This window comes from Schistocerca americana, chromosome 1 (genome assembly GCF_021461395.2).
Source record: "Schistocerca americana isolate TAMUIC-IGC-003095 chromosome 1, iqSchAmer2.1, whole genome shotgun sequence".
Lineage (NCBI taxonomy): Eukaryota > Metazoa > Arthropoda > Insecta > Orthoptera > Acrididae > Schistocerca > Schistocerca americana.
In genome coordinates this window covers 934,121,558-934,147,612 of record NC_060119.1, presented here as the reverse complement: position 1 = coordinate 934,147,612, position 26,055 = coordinate 934,121,558, and the positions used below count along the sequence as shown (strand labels likewise).

At 39.7% G+C, this 26,055-nt stretch overlaps 1 protein-coding gene across 5 annotated transcripts in view; it reads right to left on the bottom strand.

The window, feature by feature from the left end:
- Positions 1 to 330: 330 nt before the first annotated feature.
- Positions 331 to 26,055, bottom strand: part of LOC124615429 (solute carrier family 12 member 8) — a 216,096-nt gene continuing 190,371 nt past the window's right edge. For all 5 annotated transcript variants that reach the window (XM_047143316.1, XM_047143324.1, XM_047143341.1 and 2 more), the window contains 3 exons: positions 16,879 to 17,034; positions 8,585 to 8,763; positions 331 to 2,556 (listed from right to left, as the gene is read on the bottom strand). In XM_047143316.1, the coding sequence (XP_046999272.1) occupies positions 2,388 to 2,556; positions 8,585 to 8,763; positions 16,879 to 17,034 (504 nt within the window). In that variant the 3' untranslated portion in view covers positions 331 to 2,387. The remainder of the gene's footprint in view (positions 2,557 to 8,584; positions 8,764 to 16,878; positions 17,035 to 26,055) is intronic.

Sequence of the window (26,055 nt, the reverse complement as noted above, 5' to 3'; positions counted from 1 at the left end):
GCTGACAATAAGCAGTTTTGAAATTTTGACTAACTGAGTATTCACCACTGGTTTAGTACTTTTTCAGAAGTGCTGACACCTGTTTTAGCGGCAGGTCATAGAATCTTCACTAGAACATCCGCATTTTCAATCTTTTAAAGTCATACAGCTTACACAACTGCAGAAACCATTATATAACAAAAACAGTTCTCAAAAGGCAGTCTGTCAAATTTAATACAAATGATAACAGAAGAAAATTTAGTAAAAATAATAATGCACGTCTTACTGCAAGGGAAAAAATAAATAAATGAAGATGCTGTCGGTGTAACACACAAAAGAAAACTCGCTATGGGGTACAAAAATTACCTGCTATATTTTTTCATTAATAATATTGTTACACATAATGATGCAGTGGGTGGTAACTTATTTTTGCATAGCCATTCGACTCATAGTAAGCAACAACTGACAACCATACAACAATAAAATTACTATTGTTTTTCTGACTATGCAGATGAATTATAATGATTTGGTCTGAATAGAAATTGTTCACAAACAATGTTCATCAACATTTACACAAATGTTTGTGAGCGTCTTACTATAGGCCACAGTAAGGTCATACGTATGATGCAAGGAATGATTACTAATCATATGCTAGTAAAATAACTTTCTGATTTCAGTAATTGTTCAATAGCTGCCTCACAGTATATCTTCAAAAATTACATGTGAATCTTTTACTATGTTGCATGTCATATCCTTAACTACATTGCAGTGTTAATGTTTCTCAAACCTGAGAATACTGTATGTACATAAATATGAAGTAATACAGAAAATATTAATATTGCCATGTTACTGTGTATACAAATACACTTACATACACTAAGATATCACAATTAAATTAATCACAACTCTTTCAAGATTTGTACAGTAGGCATAAAAACTAAACAGTTATAATACTGGCAGCATGTAATTTACCTGAAATTTATCAATCATTTATAAATAACACAGAGATGCACATGATGAGACAAGATTTAACATAATTTGCAAAATAAATTAGAACCAAGCAAAATAAATTACAGTACAGTTTAATAAAAATGCACATCTCTGCAAACTAGTAGGTGCACTTAAATATAATGTGGTAAGTAAACTGCAAATTGTATATCACAGACATTAGAGAGTAAAACAATATTATCATCTCCGTAATATAATAAAGCTGAATAAATTAGAAGCTATAGGAAAATGACTGTTCCTGAAGCAAGTGAGCCAAGAACCATTCCTACATGCTTCTTCAATAAAGATATGATTAAAAAAGTACAGAATACGAGACTTAATTATGCAATAATGTGTGATAATGTGCATTAACCATATATGATCATATGGCATAAATGCTAGACATACACTCTATGAGCATATACTTTTAAAAATCATACCTGAACCAACACCCATAAAATGTGTTAAAATAAGTTTTCCTGCACGACATGCTACAAGATATTTAGATTATCAAACAAAACAGTACAACCTGTTTATAGTTTCATGGCACAGTAATTAAAAATTCTCATTAAAAAAAATCACAGTGATACTAACCCTTGTTTTGTTTGAATTACAATCTTAGTTGTAATAGAAATTGTACTTATTGTGGTTAGTTTTCATCAATTATTTAGGACACGTCTAGTGTGTTATATTTACAACCAATCTTATTGTTATAAGAAGTATGTCTCAAATTTGTTCAGAATATCATACCCGAAAGTGACAAATGTATATTATAAAATCTGTTACTTTGTGAATAAAGGCTTTACAATAAAACATTGTGAACATTCACACTGGCAAATAACAGTGGGTGAAGTAAACATTAAAATATTTCCCCGAACCAAGTGATGCATTTTAAGTCGGAGTTTAGAAGTGCTACTTGCAAGTGACAAACTGATATTTGTTTTTTGTGTATTCAGGTGATTATTCTGCAATTATGAGAAACAGTATTCAAAGAACCAGGTAAATTCAAACCTAAAACAAGTGTATCAGCCCAATGCCTTCCTGTTATTAATTTAAAAGGGAACCTTTAACTCTTGCTGCTAATGAAGATTATTATTTACATGCCAGAAACATGAAGCCAAACTAAGGATAATTTTGCTGGGATTGTTGCCATACAGCATTATACCTGTACATTTTGGCCTTCTCTCAGCATAATCTTTCCTTGAAACACTAATTCCCCTAATGTCCAACATTTTCTGAGGAGCGTGTCTTCCTATCCCATCTTTACAGCATGGTTTTTACTGGATTAAATACAATAATAATAATAATAATAATAATAATAAATAAAGCTTGTATTACCAGGACACACACAACCTAGCAACAAGCTTGTCATGTTCTTGCTAATATGAATCTGTTTTACATGTGATCTATTTATTGAACTTTTAATCATCATCATCAATCTCAACAAAGCGCCCTTGCACAGTTGATGTCTGGTGATACCTTCTCCTATTGGCAAAATCTTCATTATCTTCATTAATTTGTGATGAGAGTGTCTCCATTCCTGGGTGTACAGGTGTAACAATAATCTGCTCATATTCTTGCACTCTTCTCCTGTTGAGGGATAAAAGCAAAATGAAATAAATAATATGTTTCTACTGTATTACCCTCTCTTATCCGATATCTTACAAAACTACAATAAAATGTATATTTTTTAAAGTTATTCTAAAATGCACAGATTTGGTGTCGGGGACCCCCAGAACTGAAAGGCATGATTAATTAATTTGAAGAGATTCACTTCAGTTGTACTAATGATTTATTCTATCCATGACATGTCTTGGGATGTTAAAACCCCATCTTCAAGTGTGTAAAACTGTAACATATAAAGGAGAGGAAGGAATAAATATAACACATCTGGAAAAACCGGAAGAGCAGACTAATGCAACAAGATGACTCACTCATTATATTTGGTCATGTATAATATGCATTCGGTCAGTTAGTACATGGACTCCAAATCAATCCATCTCAGGTGGAACGAGGAAAAGAGGAGAGGGTCTCGAGGCATGGTGTGGCATAGGCACTAGCAGTGTTCAAGGAAGTAAACCGACTTTGTTTTAGTGAAGATAGGGTAAATTTGTACTGACTGGTCTGAGTGCTTACAATACAGTGTGTTTCAAAAAGGACTTAATAACTTCAAAAATTCATATAAATTTATTCGTAGTACCCACAAACGTGATTGTAGTGTCAATTTGTAGGGAAATACATCAGGTTTTGTATCACATAGTTCGCTAGTGCCAAATCGAACCATAAACAGCACTAGTGGCAGTTGCGTTAAAGATGGCTGCCTTCAATGGACCCAAGCGTGCTAGCTGTGTGTTTTGGTTTGAAGAACTGAAGTCGGTGACAACAGTTCGGCGTAATTTCCGTACTAAGTATGCTAAAGATCCTCCTAGTATGCCTACAATTTATGAGTGGTATAAATGTTTTGTAGAAACAGGGTGCTCGGTAAGACATGGGAAATCATGTCCAAGCACATCTGACAACACTTTGTCAACAGCCCTACGAAATCAACCCAGCGTGCATCTCGTGAGCTGCAAATCTCACATATTACTGCTTGGCATGTGTTGAGAAACCGTTTGCATTTGAAACTGTACAGATTGACGATCGTAATAAAAGACACTGATAAAATTGCTCACAAGAACTTCTGTGCAGATATGTTAAATCGATTGCATGAGGATGAACATTTCTTGGACAAAATCATATTTTCTGACTAGTCAATTTTTCACTTCAGTGGAAAGGTTAATGCACATAACTGAAGGATCTGGGACAGTGAAAATCCACATAAAACATGTTTGTGATAGCCCTAAACTGACCATTTTTTGTTCACTGAGCAAGAACAAATGGTACGGCCCGTATTTTTTCTGCGAGATAACCATCAACAGGATAGTGTACCTGGATATGTTACAACAATTTTTGATACCACAGATTGATGAGAATGACAAAGAACAAAATGTTTACTTCATGCAAGATGGTGCACCACCCCACTACCTAGCTGACGTCTGGGATTTTCTCAGTGACTGCTTTCCAGGTCAATGGATTGGCTGTGATGCTCCAATTGCATGGCCCCCACATTCCCCAGTCCTGACACCACTCAATTTTTAAAAAAAAATTGGGATTCATCAAGGAGGACGGCAAGAACAAATGTCACACTGGCATGAAGTTTACTACACAAGCAAATAATTATAAGGTAGGAGTAACATCTACTGCATGCTGGATATCAAGAAACATTACAGAACAGGTTTCTCATTCAGAAATCAAATTAGAACATTGTTTGCTTGTAAGATCATGTTATGGCTCGCGTAAGAACGAGAAACATCTAGCAGCATGAGTCGAAATTCAAGAATGGCACAATCATGCTATTTATCATTCCGTGATACAGCTGCTCATATTGCTTGGAATTTAACACATCATGTGAATATGGAAACAATGCCTTCAATGGACATATTCAATGCTATGCAGGATATCATGACCACACAGAAGTAGCGACCGAGACGACAGACATACTGTTTCCTCAGCTGTGAAGGATCATGTGCAATACCATGTACCTTCAGTCAAGAAATCAGCTTGCTTGAGCAACACAAATTATTATTATTATTATTATTATTTTTTTTTTTTTTTTTTTTTTTTCCTGGAGTCATTAATATGGTGGCTTTTGCAAACATCAAATACATACAGGTCTTAGTATTATAGGAGCAATTATAAAAATAAATAATACTTGTCAAATTATATTACAATCTGTACACATATTAGTACACAAACTATAAATTCTACATTTTATAAAATATGTTGATTTCTTTTTAAAAAAAAATCTTTCAATAGCTTATGTCTAACTTACATATAAACTATGTTGCGCATCAGTGGGTGCTAAATGACTGCTCTAACATTTGTTACATCAATATAGACACATATCAATAAAAATCTTTTAGTTTTGATTTGAACTGTTCTTTATTACTTGTTTTCAGGGGCTGTATCAGCTTATTATACCATCTCACCCCATTAATGTATGGGCTCTGGTCTATCATTTTTAATTCAGTTCTTTGTCTGAAGTAGTTGCCTTTGGACCTGGGGGTGTCATGGTCATGCATATATTTACATGTAATTATTTCAGTTCTTTAGAAGACAAAGAAATGATTCATTTATAGAGATACAGAGAGTAAATGATGACGGGACTGTATTGTATGAAAACTGCACAGAAAGAATCTTTATAGCCCAGTGCATGTGTAACCCATAAACCTCTTTTTTGTAGCAACAGTACTCTGTTAAGATGCATATCGACAGCACAGTCTCACATCTTGATGCAGTGTGTAACATAGGGTTAGACTGTCCCATAACATATAGTTTTAGGGTGTGGGTGACCACTGTTTTGGACAACTGGCTAAGAAGATACACGTCATTCCTGATTTTAGTACAGATTGCATTAATATGGTTAATTCACTGCAAGTTTGAGTCCAGGCACTGCAGGTTTGAGTCCAGATAAACACACAGGAATTTACAGCTGTTTACTTCTGCTGTAATTATCCCACATGGTATTTATGCCTGAGTGCTGCAAGCTGCCAGTTGTTAGTATTAGCAGCTGAGATTTACTTACGTTGGCTTTTAGTCCTTCAGCATGGGAATATGTACTTAATTCTAATACCTCATTAGTTGCAGAAAATTCCACTTCCTCACAGTCTTTGCCACAGAATAAAACTGAGGTGTTATCAGTACAATTTAAAATGAGTTAAAGGGGTGTAAAAGTCAGTAATGTATGCTAGAAAAAGGAAAAGGTCAAGAACCGAGCTTTAAGGAATTCTTCGTATCAGTGTTTCATTTGTGGATTTGAAAGCTGAAACATAATTATAAATTTCATACGTAGGTTTGGTATGATGTTTCCAGCTCACTAGAAGTTTCGCTAATGCACTGTTGATATTGTATGCTTGCAGTGTGCAGAGACAGTCCTATATTACCGTATACTTTATGGAACAAACTGATCACAGCAGTGGCTCCGCTTAGTCTTTCCTAGATCCATGTTGTGATTCAGTAAGCATTTTGTGTCTCGAGAAAAATGTTTTGGAGTGTGGGACAACTGTTACAAATATTTTACTGAAGGTAAAGTGAATTTGGTCTACAATTTTAAACTTCTTCCTTACTTCTCTTCTTACGTATTGGCTAAATAATACTTATTTGTAAGGCACATAGATATATATTTTCACTAATACTATAATTAATAAGTTAGGTAAGGGATTCAGTGATTTCATTGGCACATTTCTTTAACACTACACTCGACGTAGCATCCCAGCCAGAAGAGTGTTATTTAGTTTTCGCATTGCATTAAATATTTCTTGTTGAGTCACCTCTACAAATTTGAGCCCTATATTGCATATAATATTATTTAGTATATCAGCCTGTAAATCTATAACTGGGGCCAGTTGGGCAAAAGGAGAGATAAAGTGCTTATTGACCAAATTACTTATCACATTTGGATCTTTGACTATGTGGCCTTCATCTATTACTGACAGGTTCACTTTGCACCTTGTTGGTGGTTTTACGATGTTTACTTATTAGTCTCTAAGATGTCTTACCTACTTGACTGAATGCTTTATTGCATCATTGTTTTTTTGTTTGTTTCCTCAAGTGTACAAGGGCTTGACTGTACTTTTTCGTAATTCTATGCAGTTTTGTTTTTTTATATCTACAACTGATTACATCCAGAATGAATTTTTCATTATGCAGTGAAGTGTGCATTGATATCAAACTTCTTGGCAGCTTAAAACCATGTCCTGGACCAGAACTTGAAATCAGGACCTTTGCCTTTCGTGGGCAAGTGCTTTACTTGCTAAGTTACCCAAACATGACTCATGGTCCATCCTCACAGTTTTACTTCCGCCAATACCTCATCTCCTACATCCCAAGCATCAAACAAGTTCTCTTGGAAAACTTGCGAGACTAGTACACCTGGAAGAAAGGATACAGCAAAGACATGGCTTAGCCACAACCCAAAGGATTTTTCCAGAATCAATTTTCCAGGAATGCTAGTCCTGCCAGTTTCACAGGAGAACTTCTGAGAGGTTTGGAAGGTAAGAGATGAGGACTGGTGGAAATGAAGCTGAGAGCATGGATCGCGATTTTTGCTTTGGTATCACAGCTGGTAAAGCACTTGCCTATGTAAGGCAAAGGTCTCAAGTTTGAGTATCAATCCAGCACACAGTTTTAATCTGCCAATAAGTTTCATATCTACATACATACTTACAATCCATCAAATACTGCACGGTGGAAGGTACTGTGTACCACTACACATCATTTCATTTCACTCACAAACAGAGCACAGGAAAAATGACTATCTATACGCCTCTGCACAAGCCCTAATTTCTCTCATTTTATCGTCATGGTCCTTAAGTAAAGTTCACCTCAGATGCTGGTTCTCTAAATTTCTGCACTAGGGCCTCACAAAAAGTGCATTGTCTTCCCTCCATGGATTCTCATTTGATTTCATGAAGCTTCTCCATAATACTTGTGTACTGATCGGACTTACTGGTAACAAATCTAGCAGCATGCCTCTGAATTTCTTTGATGTCTTCCTTTAATCTGACCTGGTCGGTATCCCAAACACTCCAGAATGAGCTGCACTAGCATTCTATATGCCACACTTTCCTAAATTCTCCCAATAAAACAAAGTCGAGCTGTATGAACCTGATATGCTCATTCCATTTCATATTACTTTGCAACATGGGGTGGGGTGAGGGAAGTCTGCTGTGGACGCCCACTTCATACAGCATAGTTCCTACTGCATCGGCATCAGACTCCTTGTCCAACCAACACATAATGCCTGCATCACAGGGCGTATATTCGCCAAGAAAACCTACATTGTCTGTGTTGTTAACAAATATTTACCTGCGGCCACAACACAACACCAGGTCTCCACCAGCGGCTGCCAGGGACCGCTACCCATTTGCAGAGCCTGTAGAACAGCTTCACCAGAGGTCGCAGCTAGCACAGGAACTACTTTGATATGCCAGGCACGTGATTGTAGATAGTTTCGGCAGATGGGTCCACCAAATGGGCTTTATAAGGCGGCGCACTGCTGGCAAAAAGTAGTTCAACGCACCGCTTGGAAGTGTACAGAGCTGCCACCCGGGCAGCCACAGCCAGATGCCTCTTCTAGCTGGTCAATCTCTTGTAGATGGACTTGGTATAGTCAACGAACCTCTTTACATTGTATAATTGTTTTTGTTATCACTCCCCGTGCAGAGTAGGATCTTTTCTATTATTATTATTTGTTATTTTATATTTGTGTTGATCCACAGTTGGGATCCAGTCTGTTGTTCTTTTGGGGACTGTATTATTGTTTCATTTTGGTGGGTCAAATAAATTGTTTTCAGACTTGTGTTTTCCACATTTCTATTCCGCTAGCACAGATACTTCAGAAAGCCTTTCGGCCAATGTATAGCAGTCTTTTCATTGTGCCTGTCTGTAACTCAATGTCTCCTCTACATGGTGAATATCAATCTATACTTTCCATAATATTGTTTTTATTCCGTTCTGGACTTTCCATTGTTCGATTTAGTACTTCAATAAATATATTAATAGTTGGACTTCTACTTACCCCATGCATCTGAGGAGGACATTCTTCAGCCAACGGAAGAATTTAAATTCTGAAGATATTCCAGGTTTAACAGCTGGATTTGCATGCCCAATATAGAACCACACAAGGAAAACAGCAATGATATTTGCTAGGGCATATCCCCAATGCACAAGAAACATAATCAAAATTTTTACAGCAACCTGTGAAATGGACAAGAATGGAGTTCAATATTAATAATTTCGGAAAAATATTCAATAATTCAGTGACATATACACTGAATAATCAAAAAATAAACTGAAATGGATCGGTCAGTTTTAAACATAGAAACTTAATATAACACAAAATACAACTAAAATATACACAATTTTTTTTAGGAAAAGCAAAAATTTTAAAGGATATGTCCAGATTCACCAATTCAGAAAATTTGAGTATAATGAGGAATAATACCACATAAAATAAACACTAAAGTACATGCCTCTAGAGAATGCAATAACTGTTAGTATCAGGGAATTTCATATTTAATGGGTAAATTATGCTGTTGGAAAAATACTATAGACACTAACAGCTAACACAAGCATTTTTTATTAACTGGAGGGGAGAGGGGACTGAAAAAGGGGGGGGGGGGTGTTGAGAGAAATGTTTAGTGTGACATGAATGTTACCAGGAGAGCGATCAACAGTTTGAAGAAAAAAAAAAAGAAAAAGGAGCTTTTACACTCGTAGGTTTCACATGACGTGAGCAATTTTTTTTTTTTTTTTCTTCCCCCTCCTGAAACCAGCAAGTGGTAGATAAAGGCATTCAACACACAGAAAAAGACAAAAATCCCTGGGAAGAAGAGGAAAACAAGGGGCATTACAAAAACAATGGGATATGTGGTAAAACAGAAAATACTGAAAGAAGATCTCTACAGGACTATGTAGCCCATATTTGGAGCAATAATACTATTGCTAAAAGAACAGGGAGGAGGAATGAGATAATTTATATACATAGGGGACCACTGGCTTCCACCAAGCCTGGCAGTCTAGTCTTAAAGCAAATCTCCAAAAAACTGCAATGTTGCGGGATTGAATCCCAGTCAGACCACAGAATTTTTCATCTGCATTTTACCTAGCCTTCACTTCTCAATGATTTGAATATTTTCCAGGAATGACACATGGTTTGAATTCCGCATTAAACAGTGGATCTCCTTTCCCTGTTAGGATTACTGGGGATGGTTAAGAGCACACAATTCACCGAAGTGGCATGCAATTGAAAAACTTTTTTTATATTGGCCTTCAATTAGTGGTATACAAGATTTTTACAACATACTTTCAAAACACACACACACACACACACACACACACACACACACACACACACACACACACACACAGAGAGAGAGAGAGAGAGAGAGAGAGAGAGAGAGAGAGAGTTGGGGGTTGGCACATCATTTACGGGCACACCACAAGATCTTTGAGAAGTGTAAATAGTATGATACACTTGCAAGCTGTCAAGCATAAATGATGTGGAAGAAACAAGCTGTGTTTGGGGTTTCCATAAAGCTCTTGACACTGTTCAGATGGAACTTGTGTGACAAGGAACAAGGAATAGTACCTACAGATAACTTAGACGAAATATATGCAGTGCAAAAACAACCTCACTCAGATTATGTCAACAGAGTGGAAGTTCAGGAGAAAATGAATCTGTGAAAATGGCCAATCACATCTCTGTTGCCTTAGGAGAGGTTCTTCTAATACACTAAAATATAATGTAGATAGATTGTGAAAACCAATAAAAATTGGCAGGTTGTACTGATTTGCTTACTTCAGCTACACAAAAAACTCAAAAATGGTGAATTTAAAGATCAGAATGGTTTATAGTAAGTATCCCACAGGGAAATTAAAGACTGATAATCACATTATTGGATCAGTTGCTGAATTTACATGCTTATAGCAATTGAAAACAAGAGAGTAATGGACACTGAAAGAATGAAACAAGAGAAAAAAGGGCCTTGCACCCATTTGGGGGATTAATCGGAAATAGGGGGGGGGGGGGGGAGGGGGGGCATCTATCCAGAAACAGAGGTCTGTATCTGGTGTGTACGTGCTGTCCAATCAGTATTAGTCTACAGCAGTGAAATACGAACCTTACAAGTGCAAACTGTTGTAAAACAGAGCAGAATTTCAAAACAATAATTACGGATAGGATAACAAAAAAACAGGGGGGCAGGGGACTGCAAGAGTTAAGGATGTTGCACTGATCATTATGAAACTGAACTGAAGGTAGGTTTGACAAGTAGTAAGATAAATAGATGAAAGATGGTCAAGAAATTTAATTGCTGAGCAAACCATAATAAGAAAATGGCTCAAAGTAGTTTGCTTCTTTAATATTCAGTTCAGCATGCAGCTGAAGAATAACAGAATGCTTACATGAATACTTTTACACAGTAATAAATACTGGGTTATTAAAAAGCACCCCTGGGGTTTCCAAAGAAGACTGCATGAAAAACACAAGACGTATAGAAAAATGACACATGTAGTGGACAGAGCAACCCCCCCCCCCCCCTTCCCCCCAAATCAAGTTTGGATTTGTAATACTTGTCATGACATAGTAGCACTAAGTAAGGGACAGGCATGTCAGAACATACTATCACATTGATTTCATTTGTGCCTGCATATAGGTAGCCCAACAAACAGATTTTCGAAGTGGACTGCTGTCACACCTTACTGGGTAATTTGTGTTGGTGTGTGCATGCAGGACTATGTTTGCCACATTACAAACAGTGCCCATATAGAAAATTTGTAATGCTAGTTACAAATCTGGAGAGATGCTCTTTCAACTGATACTCTTCTGTATGTCTTGTAGTTTTCAGAATGCTGTCTTTTAAAACCCTAGAGATACTTATGGATAACCCTGAACTGTCTCCTTACACAAGTTTCTCAGTCTTTTGGCAAAGAATCTAATATCTCAAAAAGATATACTTGAGTAATTATTAAAATTTCAACCATGTAGTAGTACTGTCCTGAATAAACAAACAATATTTTGAAGAAAACCCAAAAAGGAAAATATGCTTACAGGAGCCTCTGCTTCTTCCACATTCAATATTGTTAACTCACCTCTCTCTTCTCCCTATTCTCATTATGCATGGAGTAAGGTCTAAAAGTAATTTTAATTCTATCACTTTTTATTACACTTCGTGATTACAGTTTATCTGTAATTTGTGTAGTTCACAGAAGTTGTTGGTGGAGGAAAATACCCTGATGGCTCAGGTTGTGAAGCAGCCATCGAAATAGAGCATAGTTTCCTCAGCTGCATGTTGTACCACCAGGTGGTCAACTTTGTTCTTGACAACAGATTAGCAGTGGCCATTAATCTTGATGGACAGCTGATTGGTAGTCATACCAACATAAAAGGCTGGGCAGTGTTTGCAGCAGAGTTGGTATATGACAAGGCTTCTTCCACAGGTGGTGCAGCCTCTGATGGGATAAGATAAGCCTGTGACAAGGTTGGAGTACGAGGTGCTGGTTGGGTGGATTGCACAGTCCAGCACCTTGGTCTGCCACAGAGATATGAGCCCTGTAGCAAAGGGTTGGGAGTGGGAGTGGAATAGGGATGAACTAGAATGGTATGAAGGTTTGGTGGGTGACAGAAAACCATTTTTGGAGGGCTAGGAAGGATCTTGACATGATGTCCCTCATTTCAGGGCAAGACAAGACATACAGTTCTGACAGAGGATATGATTCAGTTGTTCCAGTCCAAGGTGATACTGGGTGACAAGGCACCCCTTTGAAGCTGACTCTTGGGTGGCGGAAGGATTGGAAGTGTGTGAGCATATGGTACTGGAAATCCATTTGGAACTAGATTTGGGGGGTATTGCCTGTCTGTGAAGGTCTTTGTGAGGTCTTCACTATAACAGGCAAGTGAGTTCTCGTCACTATAGAGATACATCATCCACAGGTGGCTAGGGCTAGGCTATATGGGAGGGGTTTTTTGGTGTGGAAGGATGTCAGCTGTTGAAATGCAGGTACTGTTGGAGGTTAGTGTGTTTAATGTGGACAGAGGTGTGGATGGAGCCATCAGCAAGGTGGAGGGCAGGGTAGAAGAATATTGTGCACTGGGTAGAAGAGTAAAATGTGAAGTAGATGGGAGAAAAGGTGTTGAGGCTGTGAAGGAATTAGGGTAGGGTGTCTTGGCCCTGAGTCCACATCATGAAGATATTATCAGTGAACCTGAACCAGACTAAAGGTTGGAGTTTTGGGAGGCTAAGAAAGTTTCCTCTAGATGGCCCATAAACAGGTTGGCATAGGAGTGTGCCTTGAAGGTGCCTGTAGTTGTGACAGATATTTGTTTGTAAACCTCAGGCATGAGGGACATAACTGTACAGGAAGGTGCCATCAACAGTGATGAGTAGGAATCCAGAGGTAAAGGAGTGGGAACGGTAGAAAGTCAGTGATGGAAATGATTAGTACCTTCGATGTGGGAGGCTAGGTTTCGAGCAAATGGTTTGTCAACAAGAGCAGAAATTCTTTCAGTGGGAGCACAGTAGCCAGCTACATTGGGGCATCCAGGATTGTTGGATTTGTGGATTTTGGGGAGCATGTAGAATATGGATGTGCAGGATGTTATTGGGGTGGGGAGGGAGATGGAGACAACCCCTGCTCCCATAATTGTCCTGGTTGCAATCTCAGGTAATCCACTACCAGCACACCTTCCACCCAACAGTTTCTCTTCCTCTCTCCTATCACCCTCTCCCATTTCATGTCCCCATGTCCCATTCAGCACATTACGCTTCCCACCAACTGCTACAAACGTGCCAGTCCATATACTTTCCACACCTCCCTCCCACATTCCTAGCTGACAAACTGGCTCTTTTCCTCTAAACCACTAGCCACCCATCCCAGTCCCAGTCCCTCTCCCTGCCTTGGGAACATCAATCCTTCGCAGTCTTAAAACCAGGAACAGTCTATTATTAGATAAAAATGAATTTATGGCCACTTATTCATTCCTACAGCATACTCATTTCATAAAGATTACAAGTCAGTCTTAGTGGATTATATTTGTCTGTCATAATTTGCTTCAATCTTACATGCTGAGATTTCATTTGTCATAATGGTGTGCTCAATCAGTTTTACAACTGAACCAATTCAAACAGGTAAAGAAGGGTCTCTTCTCTAGTGAGACCTGCAAATAGACTCAGCTTTAACTCTAGATATAACTGCAGAACAGGCATATGGTAGTTACTGCCAAGCTGAAACCAATGGTTTAACATCTTTTCCATCCTTACATTCATTATCATAAGTTCCGCTGAAAATTAAGCCATTGTTTAAATTTTCACAGTTCACATTTAGTTCTCACTGTGGATTCATCAAGACCCACAATGCACTGAATATGAACAATATGGTAACCTTCCTCATAGTGATCCAAAACTTTTGACCTCTTTTCTAATAAACATAATTTTCATATCTGCATCTTCATCCCCTGCAGACCCACTCACATTTTATTCTCTGTTACTTAAAAAACCAAAACACCTCACAAATTCACTGTTACAGGTTTACTGCAGTGATATGGGAGTGCAAAATGTGTAAATGTACAATGTTATTGCCTTTGCTTAATGACAGCTAATGATGTGATTGTGATGCTATGTTATACATTAAAACATGAATCTTTGGATATAAGTTCTGCTTGTCATGCAAAACAGTGTTTTTTGCACAACAGAAAGACCATATATCCAACAATTTTAACTACAAACATGGATTACACAAGAGCAACAAATTCAAATTATGAATAAACTGACTCATTTGTAAGCAAAAATGCAGATAATGAAAGCACACATACTGAGGCTTACCAGTACTTCTGTCATTAAGTTAAATTACAGAAGACCCATTAATAGTCACAAATTTATTTATATGAAAATTATATCAAAATTATTGATATTACAAGTAAACACTGCCATCCTTTTACCATTATATTAGGCAAAACAGATTAACTTTTCTTGGCTACTTACTGGAAGGGTAATTAGTCATTAGCAGCACATTACTTTAAACCCAGAGATCTATAATAATTTTAAAGACTTACTATGACCCATGGTATAATGACATGTTGTGATGTTGGTTTCCCAATCTCTCTCTCTCTCTCTCTCTCTCTCTCTCTCTCTCTATCTCTAACACACACACACACACACACACACACACACACACACACACACACACACATTGAAACTTGACAAGTGGCACAATGTTGTCAGTCATGTGTAGGAAACATGGAAGGTTAAAGTCAAACAATGGAAATTCCATGATGGAATGTAACAATGCCAGAGAAGGAAAGTCACCGCTCACCATATAGCAAAGATGCTGAGTCGTGATAGGCAAAACAAAAAGATTCACACAATTATAGCTTTCGGCCATTAAGGCCTTTGTCAGCAGTAGACACACACACACACACACACACACACACACACACACACACACACACACACACAACTTGCACACACGTCTGCAGTCTCAGAGAACTGAAACCACACTGTGAGCAGCAGCACCAGTGCATGATGTGAGTGGCGACTGGGTGGGGGTTAAGGAGGAGGCTGGGGCGGGGAGGGGGAGGGATAGTATGTTGGGAGTGGTGGACAGTGAAGTGTTGCAGTTTAGACGGAGAGCAGGAGAGAAGGTGCAGAGGGGGGGGGGGATAAGTAGTGGAAAGGAGTGAAATAAAATAAAAATAAATTAAAAGTCTGGGTTTAGCAGTGAAATGACGGCTGCGCAGTGCTGGAATGGGAACAGGGTGGGGGCTGGATAGGTGAGGACAGTGACTAACGAAGGTTGAGGCCAGGAGGGTAACAGGAACGTAGGATGTATTTCAGGGAAAGTTTCTACCTGTGCAATTCAGAAAAGCTGGTGTTGGTGGGAAGAATCCATATGGCACAGGCTGTGAAGCAGTCATTGAGATGAGGGGTATCATGCTTTGCAGCATGTTCACCAACAGGGTGGTCCACTTGTTTTTTGGCCACAGTTTGTCGGTGGCCGTTCATGTGGACAGACAGCTTGTTGGTTGTCATGCCTACATAGAATGCAGCAGAGTGGTTGCAGCTTAGCTTGTAAATCACATGACTGGTTTCACAGATAGCCCTGCCTTTGATGGGATAGGTGATGTTAGTGACTGGACTGGAGTAGGTGGTGGTAGGAGGATGTATGGGACAGATGCTGCATCTAGGTATATTACAGAGGTATGAGCCATGAGGTAAGGGATTGGGAGCAGGTGTTGTGTAAGGATGGACGAGTATATTGTGTAGGTTCAGTGGATGGCGGAATACCATTGTAGGAGGGTTGGGAAGGATAGAGGGCAGGACATTTCTCATTTCAGGGCACAACAAGAGGTAATTGAAACCCTGTCAGAGACTGTAATTCAGTTGCTCCAGTCCTGGATGGTACTGGGTTATGAGGGGAATGCTCCTCTCTGGCCGGACTGTGAGACTTTAGGAGGTGGTGGGAGACTGGAAAGATAAGGCATGGGAGATTTGTTTTTGTGCAAGGATGGGAGGATAAATACGGTCAGTGAAGGCTTCAGTGAGACCCTCAGTATATTTTGAGAGGGACTGCTCATCACTGCAGATGTGACGACCACGGGTGGCTAAGCTGTATGGAAGGGACTTCTTGGTATGGAATGGGTGGTAGCTGTCAAAGTGGAGGTATTGCTGGTGGTTAGTAGGTCTGACATGGATGGAGGTACTAATGTAGCCGTCTCTGAGGTGAAGGTCAACATATAGGAAGGTGGCTTGTTGGGTTGAGTAGGACCAGGTGAAGCAAATGGTGGAGAAGTTGTTGAGGTTCTGGACAAATGTGAATAAGGTGTCCTCACCTTCAATCCAGATAGCAAAGATGTTGTCAATGAATCTGAACCTGTCCCCTCACCTGCAACACTTCACTGTCCGGCACTCCCACCATACTATCCCTCCCCCTCCCCGCCCCAGCCTCCTCCTTACCCCCACCCAGTTGCCACTCTCATCATGCACTGGTGCTGCTACCCACAATGTAGTTTCAGCTCAGACTGCAGATGAGTGTGCAAGTTGCGTATGCATGAGTGTGTGTGTGTGTGTGTGTGTGTGTGTGTGTGTGTGTGTGTGTGTGTGTGTGTGTCTACTGCTGACAAAGGCCTTAATGGCCGAAAGCTATAATTGTGCGAATCTTTTTGTTGAAACGTGGAAGGCTGAAATACTCGTAAGGTAATGTAATGACTTTATGTTAATATTGATAAAAGGCCTTTCTTTGCTGTACTGAAACATAACCTCCTCTGAATTAACTATCATCTGCCACATTAACATCATTAAGTTTGGGAATACTAACACCTCCAAGTGACAGCCACCTGTTGCAGAATGGTGAGTACCAGTTTTTCAGTTTTGAATGAATGTGTGCATTCTGGACAGCTGGTTGATGATTTCCTGCTTGAGATGTAGTCTGTTCTTCTGGAGATGACACCAGACTTGAAGAACGTTGTAAAATCTGAAAGAGGAAATTTTTTAAATAAATACAAATTCAGGTTTTTATAAGAAATAAAGGCAATAGTTGTATACCAACAGACATAACAGATTCTGATGCCATGTAGCTAACAATGATCCTCCACAGTATGTTTACATGAATTATATATTTAAAATGTACCTATTTCCTTCCAAACCAATCATGCCGCAAAATGGAAGTACTCAAAATACTTAATTGATGAGATCATTGTAAGATGGACAACTCCACTTTTCAACTTTTTACAGGAGCGGCCAAAACCTAATATACAGAATCTGCATTGCATAGAGTACTGAATATTTTTCAGGTGACTTATGACCCCTGAAAAATAAATTTCAGTTCACTTTTTGATGTAGAATGAATAAAAAAGAAGAAATTTGTGAATAAATTTAGGAGCCCTCTGGAGGTTTTTTCTTTTTTTCCCTCCTCCTTTTTACAGGTGTGAGGATTTGTTCAAGTTTGATTCTGATGGCAGACATTTTTAACTTCTCTATGCAATTTTGAAATTTGTGAGGTTGATACTGTATAAAGAAAATTGATTTTATCACCTTTCTTGATAGTAATAAAACTCAATCAGTATAAGTAAATAGCCCATAGTACCAAACCTCTAATTACATAGAGCAAAGACACAGTGAGATATTATATTCTTAATCTTCTTCTATTACACATAAACTTTTCTCAAACATAAAACAAGTTTGCAAAATAAATATTCTTGTGACGCTGATTAACTACTTAATGTTCACAATTACAATTTCTTAATGATCAGTACCTAACTTTCAATATGGACATCAAATTCAACTTCATTCTGACATTCTGCTGAATTTTTCCTAAGTATGTTTCATGTCACTGTAACATCTGAATGTCTAGCCACTTTGCTACATAGAGTTTGATCAACAGCTTTTTGATAATGTTAACTTTCTGAGGGTTGATTTTGCAGCACTCTGGAACCAGTATGTGGTTATCATGCAGAAATGATTTAAACATCCTATTATAGAAAGAGAAGTTCTAAAGTCATTGAAGTAATTCAGCTCACCTTTGACAAGAATATTTCTTCTGGTTTTTGACCACATTATGAAGCAATGGCTCAAACTCTGACAGCCAAAAATTCAAGTTTGGGGTGATATTACTGCTGCTTTTGCTTGCTCTCTCCAATTACATGCAATCCAGTCTTTTCCATATATCTTCAATGTCCCATGTTTGGCATATATTTCATGGTAATCTTATGTTAAAAATTATATTTTTCCTTCTAATATTTTTTACCAGTATGTCAAATATTCTGTCTCAGGTAAGGAAAGAGTGGCCATTAAGAGGAAAAATTAGTTTGAGAGATTTTATATTCCTTGGAGCACGTTTAAAGTTCTAAGCAAAGAAGGGAAAGCAGAAAAGTGGAAGGAGTACATAGAGGGTCTACACAGGGGCGATGTTCTTGAGGACAATATTATGGAAATGGAAGAGGAGGTAGATGAAGATGAAATGGGAGATATGATACTGCGTGAAGAGTTTGACAAAGCGCTGAAAGACCTAAGTTGAAACAAGGCCCCTGGAGTAGACAACATTCCATTAGAACTACTGACAGCCTTGGGAGAGCCAGTCCTTACAAAACTCTACCATCTGGTGAGCAAGCTGTATGAGACAGGCGAAATTCCCTCAGACTTCAAGAAGAATATAATCATTCCAATCCCAAAGAAAGCAGGTGTTGACAGATGTGAAAATTACCGAACTATCAGTTTAATAAGTCACAGTTGCAAAATACTAACGCGAATTCTTTACAGACGAATGGAAAAACTGGTAGAAGCTGACCTCGGGGAAGATCAGTTTGGATTCCATAGAAATGTTGGAACACGTGAGGCAATATTGACCCTACGACTAATCTTAGAAGAAAAATTAAGGAAAGGTAAACCTATGTTTCTAGCATTTGTAGACTTAGATAAAGCTTTTGACACTGTTGACTGGAATACTCTCTTTCAAATTCTGAACGTGGCAGGGGTAAAATACAGGGAGCGAAAGGCTATTTACAATTTGTACAGAAACCAGATGGCAGTTATAAGAGTCGAGGGACATGAAAGGGAAGCAGCGGTTGGGAAGGGAGTGAGACAGGTTTGTATCTCTCCCCGATGCTATTCAATCTGTATATTGAGCAAGCAATAAAGGAAAAGTTCGGAGTAGGTATTAAAATCCATGGAGAAGAAATAAAAACTTTGAGGTTCGCTGATGACATTGTAATTCTTTCAGAGACAGCAAGGGACTTGGAAGAGCAGTTGAACAGAATGGACAGTGTCTTGAAAGGAGGATATAAGATAAACATAAACAAAAGCAAAACGAGGATAATGGAATGTAGACGAATTAAGTCAGGTGATGCTAAGGGAATCAGATTAGGAAATGAGACACTTAAAGTAGTAAAGGAGTTTTGCTATTTGAGGAGCAAAATAACTGATGATGGTCGAAGTAGAGAGGATATAAAATGTAGACTGGCAATGGCAAGGAAAGCGTTATTGAAGAAGAGAAATTTGTTAACATCAAGAATTGATTTAAGTGTCAGGAAGTCGTTTCTGAAAGTATTTGTATGGAGTGTAGCCACGTAGAGAAGTGAAACATGGACGATAACTAGTTTGGACAAGAAGAGAATAGAAGCTTTCGAAATGTGGTGCTACAGAAGAATGATGAAGATTAGATGGGTAGATCATATAACTATGAGGAGGTATTAAATAGAATTGGGGAGAAAAGGAGTTTGTGGCACAACTTGACTAGAAGAAGGGATCGGTTGGTAGGACATGTTCTGAGGATCACCAATTTAGTACAGGAGGGCAGCGTGAAGGTTAAAATCGTAGAGGGAGACCAAGAGATGAATACACTAAGCAGATTCAGAAGGTAGAGTGGCATGGAGAGCTGCATCATACCAGTCTCAGGACTGAAGACCACAACAACAACAACAACAACAACAACATTTAATGAGCCAGAAACAATGCATCATGAAAGCACTGATATTTGTTCTGTTCTGAGGAATCATCTGTAGCCGGCCGAGGTGGCCGTGCTGTTCTGGGCGCTTCAGTCCGGAACCGCATGACTGCTACAGTCGCAGGTTCGAATCCTGCCTCGGGCATGGATGTGTGTGATGTCCTTAGGTTAGTTAGGTTTAAGTAGTTCTAAGTTCTAGGGGACTGATGACCTCAGATGTTGAGTCCCATAGTGCTCAGAGCCATTTGAATCATCTGTAAATAAATTACTTTTGAATGCATTATGGGAACAGCAGTGATCAATGTCTTATAAATAATTACTATTAAAAACAGTCTTGACCACAATTTATTTAATAAGATGACCGGTTTCGACCACTACTGTGGTCATCTTCAGACCGTTGAGTAGGAACCTCTTTGTTGGAGAATCACTACTATAAAGAGGTTCCTACTCAATGGTCTGAAGATGACCACAGTAGTGGTCGAAACCGGTCACCTTATTAAATAAATTGTGGTCAAGACTGTTTTTAATAGTAATTATTTATCTGTAAATAAGATGAATAGTATCTGTGAAATGAAATTCCTCATTTTGACATTGTTCACAAAGATTATCACGTACAGCAGTAACTGATTTGAAGGTTTCTGCATTTCATGTTCACACCAACACCATGAATTGAGGGGTACTGTTTTGTTATTATGAAGAGCCAGTCATAACTGACAAATTATAACAGTAGAGCTGGTAGCTTTAATAGGCAGTCTGGGTAGATACAAATTTTTCTGCACATTTAACGAAAGAGTTAATAAACCATCCATTATTTCTTACAGCAGAAGAGGTTCCATCACACTGGAAGTGCTTTGTGGTATAGGAGCACCAAAGAACCGTTCCTGTCATCTTATTGGCTGCTGCTGGAGTTGGCCACATATGAAGTAGCAATGTAATAGGGTTGTCCAAATTTTGTTCTGCAGGTCACAATTTGCATTCATTTTGAACAGCTTTCAATCAGTTTTTTTCAAACTTGAAAAGATTATGATTACATTTAACTTCGAGAACTACTGGGGTTAGTTAAAATCTAAGTTAAGTAAAAAAAAAAATTTGTCCGTCTTTGATAATCAGCCTGCTCAGTTATTTCCATTCCATAGTTTTAAAATGTCACCTTTCTTTAACATCCAAACTAATAATGCAAAAATAAAATATGGCATGTAAAATACATACATTAATAATATGATCACAATATGGTTGGAACTATGACCATGCCTAGAATGACTACACTCCCCGCCGCCGTTGGATAAGCAGCTGCAGCAGCAAGTCGTATATTCCTAGCTCACTCATTTGTTACATAGTTTAATTCTTAATTTCTTTGCGTGTTTTTGGTACTTGCATTGTTTAATTCATAAATTTCGGGCGTATTATAGTATTTGAGAGTTGTAGCATCGCGTTTTAGTACCTGAATAGTGTAAATTCGCGTAGTCGTTTGTCTACTGTTTTTGTTTTGAACGGCCAGTGTCGGTTGGTCACAGTCAGTGTGCTCCCTGCCGCCGTTGGATAAGCAGCTGAGCAGCAAGTCGTATACTCCTAGCTCACTCATTTGTTACATAGTTTAATTCTTAATTTATTTGCGTGTTTTTGGTACTTGCATTGTTTAATTCATAAATTTCGGGCGTATTATAGTATTTGAGAGTGTAGCATCGCGTTTTAGTACCTGAATAGTGTAATTTCGCTTAGTCTCCTTCCGCCGCCGAGCAATGTCAGCAGTGCGCAAGTAGCAGCATTACTGCATTTACTAGGCAATCTTGTATTTTAATAACCGTTTAAATTTTGTCGATTTGTTTGCGCTCTCTGTAGATTAGTTCAGACGTTCTTTGCAAAACAGTTTTTAGCATGGATAGGGACTGCAACTGCTGTGTTCGGATGCAGGCTGAGTTGGCATCCCTTCGCTCCCAGCTTCAGGCAGTGTTGGCTTCGGTCACACAGCTTGAGGCTGTTGCCAATGGGCATCACTGTGGGGGTCCGGATGGGGGTTTGTGGGGGTCCGGATGGGGGTTTGTCGGGGACGGCCAGCTCGTCCCACGCATCCCCTGATCGGACTACGACTGTGGTTGCCCGGGATACTGCCCGCATTGAGGCTGATCCCTCACCTGTGGTAGAGTGGGAGGTCGTTTCAAGGTGTGGCAGGGGGCGAAAGACATTCCAGAGGGCTGAACGGAAAGCCTCTCCAGTTTGTCTGACGAACCGGTTTCAGGCTCTGTCTCAGCCTGATAGTGATCTTCGGCCTGACACGGCTGCTTGTCCTGTTCCAGAGGTTGCCCCTCAGTCTGCAAGATCCGGGCAGTTGCAGAGGGTGGGCTTACTGGTAGTTGGGAGCTCTAACGTCAGGCGTGTAATGGGGCCCCTTAGGGAAATGGCAGCAAGAGAGGGGAAGAAAACCAATGTGCACTCCGTGTGCATACCGGGGGGAGTCATTCCAGATGTGGAAAGGGTCCTTCCGGATGCCATGAAGGGTACAGGGTGCACCCATCTGCAGGTGGTCGCTCATGTCGGCACCAATGATGTGTGTCGCTATGGATCGGAGGAAATCCTCTCTGGCTTCCGGCGGCTATCTGATTTGGTGAAGACTGCCAGTCTCGCTAGCGGGATGAAAGCAGAGCTCACCATCTGCAGCATCGTCGACAGGACTGACTGCGGACCTTTGGTACAGAGCCGAGTGGAGGGTCTGAATCAGAGGCTGAGACGGTTCTGCGACCGTGTGGGCTGCAGATTCCTCGACTTGCGCCATAGGGTGGTGGGGTTTCGGGTTCCGCTGAATAGATCAGGAGTCCACTACACGCAACAAGCGGCTACACGGGTAGCAGGGGTTGTGTGACGTGGGCTGGGCGGTTTTTTAGGTTAGATGGTCTTGGGCAAGTACAGAAAGGGCAACAGCCTCAAAGGGTGCGGGGCAAAGTCAGGACATGCGGGGACCAAGCAGCAATCGGTATTGTAATTGTCAACTGTCGAAGCTGCGTTGGTAAAGTACCGGAACTTCAAGCGCTGATAGAAAGCACCGAAGCTGAAATCGTTATAGGTACAGAAAGCTGGCTTAAGCCAGAGATAAATTCTGCCGAAATTTTTACAAAGGTACAGACGGTGTTTAGAAAGGATAGATTGCATGCAACCGGTGGTGGAGTGTTCGTCGCTGTTAGTAGTAGTTTATCCTGTAGTGAAGTAGAAGTGGATAGTTCCTGTGAATTATTATGGGTGGAGATTACACTAAACAACCGAACTAGGTTAATAATTGGCTCCTTTTACCGACCTCCCGACTCAGCAGCATTAGTGGCAGAACAACTGAGAGAAAATTTGGAATACATTTCACATAAATTTTCTCAGCATGTTATAGTCTTAGGTGGAGATTTCAATTTACCAGATATAGACTGGGACACTCAGATGTTTAGGAAGGGTGGTAGGGACAGAGCATCGAGTGACATTATACTGAGTGCACTATCCGAAAATTACCTCGAGCAATTAAACAGAGAACCGACATGTGGAGATAACATCTTGGACCTACTGATAACAAACAGACCCGAACTTTTCGACTCTGTATGTACAGAACAGGGAATCAGTGATCATAAGGCCGTTGCAGCATCCCTGAATATGGAAGTTAATAGGAATATAAAAAAAGGGAGGAAGGTTTATCTGTTTAGCAAGAGTAATAGAAGGCAGATTTCAGACTACCTAACAGATCAAAACGAAAATTTCTGTTCCGACACTGACAATGTTGAGTGTTTATGGAAAAAGTTCAAGGCAATCGTAAAATGCGTTTTAGACAGGTACGTGCCGAGTAAAACTGTGAGGGACGGCAAAAACCCACCGTGGTACAACAACAAAGTTAGGAAGCTACTGCGAAAGCAAAGAGAGCTTCACTCCAAGTTTAAACGCAGCCAAAATCTCTCAGACAAACAGAAGCTAAATGATGTCAAAGTTAGCGTAAGGAGGGCTATGTGAGAAGCGTTCATTGAATTCGAAAGTAAAATGCTATGTACCGACTTGACAGAAAATCCTAGGAAGTTCTGGTCTTACGTTAAATCAGTAAGTGGCTCGAAACAGCATATCCAGACACTACGGGATGATGATGGCATTGAAACAGAGGATGACACGCGTAAAGCTGAAATACTAAACACCTTTTTCCAAAGCTGTTTCACAGAGGAAGACCGCACTGCAGTTCCTTCTCTAAATCCTCGCACAAACGAAAAAATGGCTGACATCGAAATAAGTGTCCAAGGAATAGAAAAGCAACTGGAATCACTCAATAGAGGAAAGTCCACTGGACCTGACGGGATACCAATTCGATTCTACACAGAGTACACGAAAGAACTTGCCCCCCTTCTAACAGCCGTGTACCGCAAGTCTCTAGAGGAACGGAGGGTTCCAAATGATTGGAAAAGAGCACAGATAGTCCCAGTCTTCAAGAAGGGTCGTCGAGCAGATGCGCAAAACTATAGACCTATATCTCTTACGTCGATCTCTTGTAGAATTTTAGAACATGTTTTTTGCTCACGTATCATGTCATTTCTGGAAACCCAGAATCTACTATGTAGGAATCAACATGGATTCCGGAAACAGTGATCGTGTGAGACCCAACTCGCCTTATTTGTTCATGAGACCCAGAAAATATTAGATACAGGCTCCCAGGTAGATGCTATTTTTCTTGACTTCCGGAAGGCGTTCGATACAGTTCCGCACTGTCGCCTGATAAACAAAGTAAGAGCCTACGGAATATCAGACCAGCTGTGTGGCTGGATTGAAGAGTTTTTAGCAAACAGAACACAGCATGTTGTTATCAATGGAGAGACGTCTACAGACGTTAAAGTAACCTCTGGCGTGCCACAGGGGAGTGTTATGGGACCATTGCTTTTCACAATATATATAAATGACTTAGTAGATAGTGTCGGATGTTCCATGCGGCTTTTCGCGGATGATGCTGTAGTATACAGAGAAGTTGCAGCATTAGAAAATTGTAGCGAAATGCAGGAAGATCTGCAGCGGATAGGCACTTGGTGCAGGGAGTGGCAACTGACCCTCAACATAGACAAATGTAATGTATTGTGAATACATAGAAAGAAGGATCCTTTATTGTATGATTATATGACAGCGGAACAAACACTGGTAGCAGTTACTTCTGTAAAATATCTGGGAGTATGCGTGCAGAACGATTTGAAGTGGAATGATCATATAAAATTAATTGTTGGTAAGGCGGGTACCAGGTTGAGATTCATTGGGAGAGTGCTTAGAAAATGTAGTCCATCAACAAAGGAGGTGGCTTACAAAACACTCATTCGACCTATACTTGAGTATTGCTCATCAGTGTGGGATCCGTACCAGATCGGTCTGACGGAGGAGATAGAGAAGATCCAAAGAAGAGCGGCGCGTTTCGTCACAGGGTTATTTGGTAACCGTGATAGCGTTACGGAGATGTTTAATAAACTCAAGTGGCAGACTCTGCAAGAGAGGCGCTCTGCATCGCATTGTAGCTTGCTCGCCAGGTTTCGAGAGGGTGCGTTTCTGGATGAGGTATCGAATATATTGCTTCCCCCTACTTATACCTCCCGAGGAGATCACGAATGTAAAATTAGAGAGATTAGAGCACGCACGGAGGCTTTCAGACAGTCGTTCTTCCCGCGAACCATACGCGACTGGAACAGGAAAGGGAGGTAATGACAGTGGCACGTAAAGTGCCCTCCGCCACACACCGTTGGGTGGCTTGCGGAGTATCAATGTAGATGTAGATGTAGATGTAGATGTAGAAGCAGTAAAAATAAATACATGTGTGAACTACACATGATCATCATCTTAATGGTTTTGCAGTATATAAAATGGTTGCAGTAGAAGTGTATGGAGATGTATGACACAAAGTATATACTGGAAATGTGGAAAGTGATGAGGTTCTGAATACTCTCAATGGTGAACCCATAACATAACATTATTCTTTTGTTCGTAGAACTGATACCTCTGTAGCGGCATCTGTAATACTAGTGAAGAAGAGGCAATTTTTACAGGGAAAAGTGAAGCACATTTAATATGTAT